The sequence below is a fragment of the Carlito syrichta genome, unplaced genomic scaffold (assembly GCF_000164805.1).
Source record: "Carlito syrichta isolate Samal-C Ts95f unplaced genomic scaffold, Tarsius_syrichta-2.0.1 Scaffold313519, whole genome shotgun sequence".
NCBI lineage: Eukaryota > Metazoa > Chordata > Mammalia > Primates > Tarsiidae > Carlito > Carlito syrichta.
Window position 1 is genome coordinate 1,123,894 of NW_007257615.1, and position 8,928 is coordinate 1,132,821.

The 8,928-nt window shown below is 42.3% G+C and overlaps 1 protein-coding gene across 1 annotated transcript in view; it reads left to right on the plus strand.

The window, feature by feature from the left end:
* The first annotated feature begins 3,906 nt into the window (after nt 1-3,906).
* The window catches only part of WIF1 (WNT inhibitory factor 1), a 102,031-nt gene continuing 97,009 nt past the window's right edge, over nt 3,907-8,928 (plus strand). The window contains exon 1 of the mRNA XM_021718804.1: nt 3,907-4,084. Within this exon, the coding sequence (XP_021574479.1) occupies nt 3,907-4,084 (178 nt within the window). The remainder of the gene's footprint in view (nt 4,085-8,928) is intronic.

An 8,928-nucleotide genomic window follows, 5' to 3' on the forward strand; every position in this document is an offset into this window, starting at 1 on the left:
GAGCCGTGTCGGTGACACTGGCCCGAGACACACGTGGTGTGTCCCACGTAGACCTCAGGAGGACCCCGGATTGAAAACCGGTGCGATCCCGTTGTGCTCCGTTGTGCTCCGCGTAGCCTTCTAAACCCGTTAGAACCCCTGTGGAAACAAGTCAGGGGACACATGAAACCAAATAAAGCTGTGTTCACATTCACGAAGGTACGATATTTGCCAAATAAGTGTTAGTGTATCACTGTGTGAAAGGGCTGTGTATGGTTTGGTGAAAATACAAGGTATCAAAATTACGGAATAACAGAAATGCTGTGCGTTCAAGGCAGGATATTAGGTAAAATTCTGCTTCGTATTATCCTTCGGTTTCTGATGGAAATGTATCGAGCGGTACCTGGTGATTTAGAAAATAATACACATACATGCTTTGTTTATGACTTCTGAGTATGAAAATATTGGTTTAGCGTTTATGGTAACACCTTGTCTGAAACGGAGAATAAGATACTACCCACCTGTGCCAGACTGCAGGAAACCCTTGTAAGATGATGAATAACAGAGGGAGAGGAAGTGGGATGAAATGGCCTTTTCAATGCTGGGCGAGATGCCATTTGCAGCAGTCTCTCGCGAAGTGTATTATTGTCATGTGGATTGCATGCAATTTTTTTCAAATTGCTTCTCTTTGCAAAAAATAGAGAAGAAATACCTCCTGTTAATAATGGGAAACAACATTCTTTTCTGTTTTAGAGTACTTGAAAAATAGCTTTCAAATACAAGTTGCAAGCAGCATTTCAATATGTAGTTCTGTGAACTCCATAAAATTGAAATCTACCCGCGGTTCTTCAGTACCTGGTATCTGTATTCACCAGGAGAATTGTGAACCTTCCCTAATACCTCTTGCTGTACAATTTTAAAAGTGCATGTATCATGGTCATTATCAGAGAAGTCAGAGTAACAACTAATGGGAAGAGGTCTCCCTAGCGTGAGGCTACTCTTTAACAGTCAACGCTGTTCTTATTTCCAAATGGGTCCCTGAGATAAGTGACAGGTATGTTCAGTGCACACACACACACACTTGTACAATTCTGTGGCATTGTCTTAACACGTATTTCTCCCCTCAATTTGTAATGTTTTATTCTGAAAAATGACAAGCATATACAAAAGTAGGCAGAATAAGATAATAAACTGCCAAATACCAATCACCCAGTGTTAGCAATTATCTTGGCTGACATTCCTAAGTCCTGACGTCAGTTTTGTCTGACACCACAAACCCACTCCAATTTTCTTATGAACGGTGTTTGCTTGGTGTATATTCTTTCCATCCTTTTAACTTACCTGAGTCTTCATATTTAAAATGCTGCTTCTTTTTTTTGTAGACAGCACCTTTGAGTCTTTCCCTTCAAAATTCTATCTGATAACCTCTGCTTTTTAAATGGAATGTTCGGGCATTTATGGATGGTTCATGGAATCAACAATATGGTTACCTTTATATCTACCATTTTGCTGTTTGTGGTATATGTCACATCTGTGCTCTGTCCTTTTTTCTTCTTTTTAGATTAATCAAATATTTTTAGTATGCCATTTAATCTCTATGATTAGCTTACTGACAATAGCTGTTTCATTTTTCAGTGCTGTTTCCAGGATTTTCAGTATTCATCTTTAACCTAACACTTTCACATTCAAGTAATATTATGCCACTTCACATCTGTAAAGAACCTTATATAACAGTATATGTCTAACGCCAGCCTGTCATTTCTCACATGCCTTTTCCTTTTATGTATTATAAACGTCACAACACATTGTTATTCTATTTGCACTAAGAAGTCAATTATCTTTTGAGGACATTTTTAAAAGAGAAAAGATTATTTTATATTTATCCATATATTTAGCATTTCTGATTTCCATCTGGTTTTAGTATTTCCTTTAGCCTGAAACTACTTTCATATTTCTTGTTGGGCAGGTCTCCTGGCGACACCTATTTGCAACTTCTGTTTAAAAATGTTTTCTTTCATGTTACTTTATTAAAGGATATTTTCATTGACTATAATATGTTAGGTTGACTTTTTATTTCTTTCAGTACCATAAAATCCTTTTTTCAAAAACTAATGTTTCCCTGTAGCAAGGTACTTTTATTCTCTGCCTGCTTTTGAGATTTTTCTCTTTATCACTTGTTTTTAGCGATTTCATTAAGATGTACTTTGGTGCAGTTTTCTGTGGATTTCTCTTGGGATTTGTTGAGCTTCTTAGATCTGTGAGTTTATAGTTTTCATCTAATTTGGAAATATTTCAGACATTCTTTTTTCAAGTGTGTTTTTTACCTTCCCGCCTTCTTTTTTTCTGGAACTCCAATTACAAATATGAAAGTCTGCTTATATTTGTCCATGGGTCACTGAGGCCCTGTTGTTGTTTTCTGTTTTGTTTTTAACGTCTTTTTTCCCTCTCTATGCTTCCATTTTGATAATTTCTAGTGTTGAGTCTTCAAGTTCATCTTTTCTTCTATAGTTTCTAATCTACTGTCAAGTCTGTTCAAGGATTTTTTTTTTTTTTTTTAATTTCAGAGATTACCTTTCCAATGCAGAAGTCCCGGCTGGATCCTTTTTGTATCTGCCATCTCTCTCCTCCTTACATTCATGTTTTCCTGTCAACGGTTGGGTATATTGAAAGCAGGTGTTTGAAAGTCCTTGCCGGGCTCGGTGGCTCAGCCTGTAATCCCGCCCCTTTGGGAGGCTGAGGAGAGTGGATTGCCTGAGCCCACAGGTTCGAGACCCGCCTGGGCAACTTGGCGAGACCCCGTCTCTATAATAAATCAAAAAAAATTAGCCGGGCGTGGTAGTGCGCGCCTGTAGTTCCAGCTACTTGGAAGGCTGAGGCGGAAGGATCGCCGGCGCCCAGCAGGTTGAGGCTGCGGTGGCCGGGAGCAGGCACTGCACTCCCGTCTGGGCGACAGAGTGAGTCTCCAACTCAAAAAACAAAAACAACAAAAAAAGAAAGTCCTTACCTGTGCATTCCTGTCATTTCTTGGTCTTTTTCTATTGATTCATTTGTCCTATACCTTTTCCGGCTTCTTCACATGATTGGTCGTTATTTTTTGTGTGCTAAGCATTATAATGACTTTTAGACTTCCAATGTCTGGATTTTAAGTCTTAAAATCGTATTTTGAAGGGAGTTAGTTGACTTACAGATTAGCTTGGTCCTTTTGACTCTTCCTTGAAAGCTGTGTTAGGGCGGCTCTAGGGAACCTTGGCTCTAGAAAGCCTGTTTAGCCCATTCAAGGATTCTCCTTCTGGAGGCTCTGCCAGGTGCCTGGGTGTCCAGCATGCCGCCTTCACTTGGGTTGATTGGAACTCACGTCCCTAGTTCTGTGGGAGCCCGGGGGAGTTTCAGCTTACTGCCTCCCAGCAGTTCTTCAGCGGGCCTTGCGAAGCTTCTCCCCTGAATCTTCAGCCTAGCCTTCAGGAACAGAGGCAAGGAGACATTCATGCAGACTTCCTAAGCCCCTTCCTCCCTCCCTCCCTCCTTCCCTGCCTTCCTTTGCGTTCTTTCCTTCTTTCCTTAGCTCTCTCCTCCAAGTCCTTTGCTCCACAAATTCCCACCACCTGGGCCTCCTGGCTCCTGGTCTCCTTTGAGACCGCCTTACCCTTCCTGGAGACCCCCTCCCCCCTCCCCCAGAGTCAGGAAGGTGCCTTCAGGAGAAAGCCAGGACGACCCCTGGACCCAGTTCACTCGTTCCCTTTCTTTGAGGCCTTGCGCGGCCCTCCTGTCCGAGGTCTTGAAACCCTCGCTTCTCACGTGTCCGATGTTCCAGTGCTCGCCGCCCAGCTCCTCTACGGCAGCTCACAGAGGAAGTCTCTGGGGTAGATGATCCAGGGAATTATTTCTCCACGGCCTGCTTTCGCCCCTCGCACCCCTCCTCCGTGTCTCATGGCGACTGCCAGCGCTGGGCTGACGGTGGGCGGGATGGGTGCCCGCTGCCACGCGCGGCTGCAGCAGGCGTGTCCCGGGGGGGCTGCCCCGCCCCCACCTGGCGCCCCGTGCAGCGTGGGCCTGAGGAGCTCGCCCTCTGCCTTCCAATCCACGGTTCAGTTTACAATTTCTCAGGGTACGTTTCTGTTTTTATTTCTCAGTTATCTGAATTCACACCCCATCCCAGCGTCAATTCCTGTGAAGCGAATGTATCAGACTGGCATTTATTTGGTTCCTCTTTTGGAAAGCCAAGCATACTGAATTCGAATTACAGATTGTTAGCACAGGTTTCAATTCATTATTATCTAAATGTGATATTCTTGCTACTTATTCATGTGGCTTAATTGGTTGAATAGCTGTTTGGCAAGAAATTTAAAGAGCGATTAATTCATCATTTTGACACCTATTATTTGGCTATTATCCAAATTAAGCCATTTTTATTACTTAATGTTCCTCTCTTAATTATTTTAATTGCCTGCAATAAGTGAACTGAACATTTCTACCTGTAAAAATTTTCCAAAGCAGTTTTAGAAAGCTGCAGAATATACTGTAAATGGCAAAAAGCCTTTAACACCCAGCCACAGCACTGACCTATTGTAAACACCTTATAAAAACACAAGAGACTTGTATTTTCTGTCAATAGAAGGAACATTCCAGTATACTTTTCTCCAGGAATGTGAATGGTGATGTTATTAAGAAAACCACTTTTTTTTTGCTTTTGCTTTCTTAGCTAACTCAGGTGGGACCATAATGTGAGTCACGGTATTTCATTTTATTTCACTTTAGAGGTGTAATGCCAGCCGTGACTGGAAAAACCTAAGTGTTCACAGTGTTCTTCCTCTTCAACCCTAAGCTAGTAAAGGCAGCACAGTGCAGTAAAAAGATCACGAGAATTAAGTGACCTGGAAGCCCAGTGGCCGATACGATGCTGGCTTTGGTTGAAACATAGTTCATTCATTGCTATGAATTCCACAAAAAAGAATTGTTTTTTTTTCTGCATATCCCTGACACTAGCCACAAGGAAATGAAATCACACCTGATAGAATCAGTAGTTCAGTTGCCAGAGATGAGAACTGGATTTTGGGGGCTAGAAAGACATCAGTGAATTCGATGGCCTAGTTCAGTGGTTCTTACCGTTAAGACCCAGTGTCACCACTTTGGTTGTTTTATTTGTGTTTGTTCCCCAGTTTTTAAAATTATGTTTAAAGTTACATCCCGTAAAATTCACTTTTTTATTGATGTGGCCATCTAGAAGCTTAGACAAGTACGAGCTGTCATTTTATCACCTCAACAATCACAATTCAGAACAGTTAAACACCATCCCCTAAATTCCTTCATGCTGCCCCTGCGTAATCAAATCCTCCCCCAAATCCCTAGTCCTAGTCCCTGATAGCCACTGATGACCTGCTCTATTGTGATTTTCCAGAATGTCACATAAATGGAAACAGAGTATACAGCCTTTATAGACTAACCCAAAGCTGCCTTTTTATAACAGACATTCTGTTATTACCCCTTTACAATCCTCAGAATCTATAAATAATATTACCTACCCTGACACATACACTTTCAAAACAATCAAAATAATGCTCTAACATAAATGAGAAGCAAAAATTAATTTATAATAAAATAGTATGTATTCAAAATGAAGATGGCTGAGCACAACTGAAGTAATCAGATGCATCTACTTTGATGAAAAAGTTTGGTTTTAAGGGAAGTAAGATCAGAAGCTCTTCTGTATTAAAAATACAGGAAAATGAAAAATAGCAGGAGTGTGATGTGATTTTTCTAAAATGTGAACAATTCCTGGTAAAAATCAGAACAAAATCAATCTTACTTTCTTACTCTTCACAGAATCTTACTATTTTCAGTAGTTCATTGCTAGAATATTCAGCGACTATTTAAAATGGTGTTTTTAAAATGCAAAATGAAGCTAGGTTTCTAGCTTAGATAAGTGTAGACAGATTTTTCTTCTACAGGAATCTCCAGTAGGGTTATCAAAAGATGTGCTGACTTGAGACAATTCATGTGGTCCTGTCTAAAGCATAGCAGGACATCTGTCCTCCCTGACATAGACCCACAGATTTCTCAAGTTCTCCTAGAGGGCTTCAGTTGAGTCACTGGCCAAGATGAAGGATCTCTCATTGTGTGTAGTGATCTCATCCTGGGTCCATGTTCACCAATCTTCTGATGACCAGTTGAACTTCTCAGACACCTTCCCACTAGGGAAGGAATGTCTTGAAGTGCTACTTTTGTGTTCTAGTCTCCAGAAGTATATTTTCCATCTGGGATATTGTATTGTTTATGCTTTTTATTTTCTGGAAATTATAATGTTTTGACAGTTTAAAAACTTTCTGACTGGAAAGAGACTGCTCCTCCTGGGACCAGCCAATTTTTAGAATTATTAAAAGGAGAATGTCTTTGGTCTGCAAATGAATCAATCCAGAGCCAACCCTCCTTTATACCTCAGAAAGCAGTAGTCTTTTGCCATAATCATCCCAGGGTCAAAGACCAGGCAATTAGGGACTATGCCTAAAATTTAGAGCCTGCAGAAATTATTCAAACCAGCCAACCCTTAGCTGTTTACCCGGCCCCGTCTTGCCTCTGCCATGGAAGCCCATGACATAGATTCTCCCTCACTCCTGACTGATGATGGTGCTTTCTAAGGTGGCCTTGTGTGGTGTTTTCTAAGACCTGGGAGTACCATAAACTTTATTTTCCTGAGCCTTACTCATGTCTCATCTTGTGGCTGTGCCTGACTGACCACCATACGAAAGACACAAAACAGAGATTAATAAATTCTCATTTTTGTTTGTTCCAGTTCTGTGTTGAGTTTGTCACTTGAAACCATCTCCGAGATCCTGATAAGTTGAAAGTAACAAAATTGGAGTTGTCTGCACAAAACTAACACCCAAGATTTTGTCCCCTTGGTAGGTCTTCCTTTCATAGTTAGCTGAACTACCTTTTAAAGGTGTCCTTGTAAAAATGCATGGTTACCTATTTTTTAAGAAAGTTATTCAGAATTTATCTGAATGAAGCCAGTATTGTGGGTTGTTTGATTTCAGTTATTCCCATGAGTGGAAAGGAAACATATACATTCAGGTGGTCTGGGGGAAGATGCCTCAGGAAACTTGAGTAGTCTCAAGAATGAGTGCAAGAAACAAAAAGTCAACTCTTATTAAAGAATACAATTACAGGCTAATATCCCTGAAGATTATAGATACAAAAATCCTCAACAAAATACTAACAGACTGATTTCAACAGCATATTAAAAGAATCATGCACCCTGAATCAAGTGGGGTTATCAGCAACCAGTAAGGCAACTTCCACAATCTGGAAGATCTTTGGTAAAAGTTTTTCAGTGATAAAGTTTGTTTGTTTGTTTGTTTGTTTTTAGTATATGGAAAGAGTTTTTAGAATTCTATTGCTCGGCCGGGCTCGGTGGCTCAGCCTGTAATCCCATGCCTTTGGGAGGCTGAGATGAGTGGATTGCCTGAGCCCGCGGATTCGAGACCCGCCTGGCAGCGAGACCTCATCTCTTAAATCAAAAAATCAGCCGGGCGTGGTAGCGCATGCCTATAATTCCGGCTACTCGGAAGGTTGAGGCAGAAGGATCGCAGGAGCCCAGCAGGTCGAGGCTGCGGTGGCCGGGAGTGGCCACTGCACTCCAGTCTGGGCAACAGAGTGAGGCTCCAACTCAAAACAAAAACAAAAACAAAAACAAAACAAACAGACAAAAAGAATTCTATTGCTTTCTTTGAGATTCCAGTTGGCGCTGCTTGGGTTGCGTGTTTGATGAAGATAGGGCCTATGTCCCACTGCCCACTAATGGCAAACTTTGTGCATAAGTACCCGAAAGGCAGAGCAAAGGCCTCTCAGGAATAAATTGTGTTCATATAAATCAGTGATAAATGTCCAAGAGATTTGTATTATTAGGACTGCCTGAGTTAAGAGTACATTTTTGCAGACTGCCTATAGTGATATGGGGGAAAAAAAAACCCAAACTAAGAATTTACAAGAGGGAACCAACCATAGCCATCTGGATCCAAGCATTGCACTAACCATTTTGATCTTTATTTAACAGGCACTCAGACACTCACGAGGTATGTATTATATTTCAGACACCTGAAGCCAAAAGGATTCTTTAAACTGCATCAAGGCCGGGCTTAGTGACTTGGCCTGTAATCCCAACACTTTGAGAGGCTGAGGTGAGTGGATTGCCTGAGCCCACAGGGTTGAGACCAGCCCGGGCAACTTGGCGAGACCTCGTCTCTACAATAAATAAATTTTAAAAACATTAGCCAGGCGTGGTAGTGCACGCCTGTAGTTCCAGCTACTTGGAAGGTTGAGGCAGAAGGATCACCTGAGCCCAGCAGGTCGATGCTGGGGTAGCCGCCAGCATGCCACTGCACTCCAGCCTGGGGGACAGAGTGAGATTCTGACTCAAAAAAAAAAAACTCAGTCAAAGAGAGTCCTCGAATACATGCTCAGTGTATGACTGGGAGGTGAGGAGGCGTGAGAGGGGGTGTCTGTATCCTTTCCATGACTCCACATTGATTCCCAAGTGATATGAAAAGCCTAAAGAGAAGGTGGAATTTCATGGAGACTATAAATAGGCAGGAAACAAGGCTCCATGAAATTCACTGGTATTTTTGGGAAAATGAGAGAGGTTTTTGTAAAACTTGACCTTATCAAGCTTGTTGATGGCTGACCTTTAAGAATGCTATCGCAAGCCGGGCTCGGTGGCTCAGCCTGTAATCCCGCGCCTTTGGGAGGCTGAGGTGAGTGGATTGCCTGAGCCCGCGGGTTCGAGACCCGCCTGGGCAGGCGAGACCTCATCTCTACGATAAATCAAAAAATTAGCCAGGCGTGGTAGCGCTCGCCTGTAGTTCCAGCTACTTGGAAGGCTGAGGTGGAAGGATCGCCGGAGCCCAGCAGGTCGAGGCTGCGGTGGCCGGGAGCGGCCACTGCACTCCAGTCTGG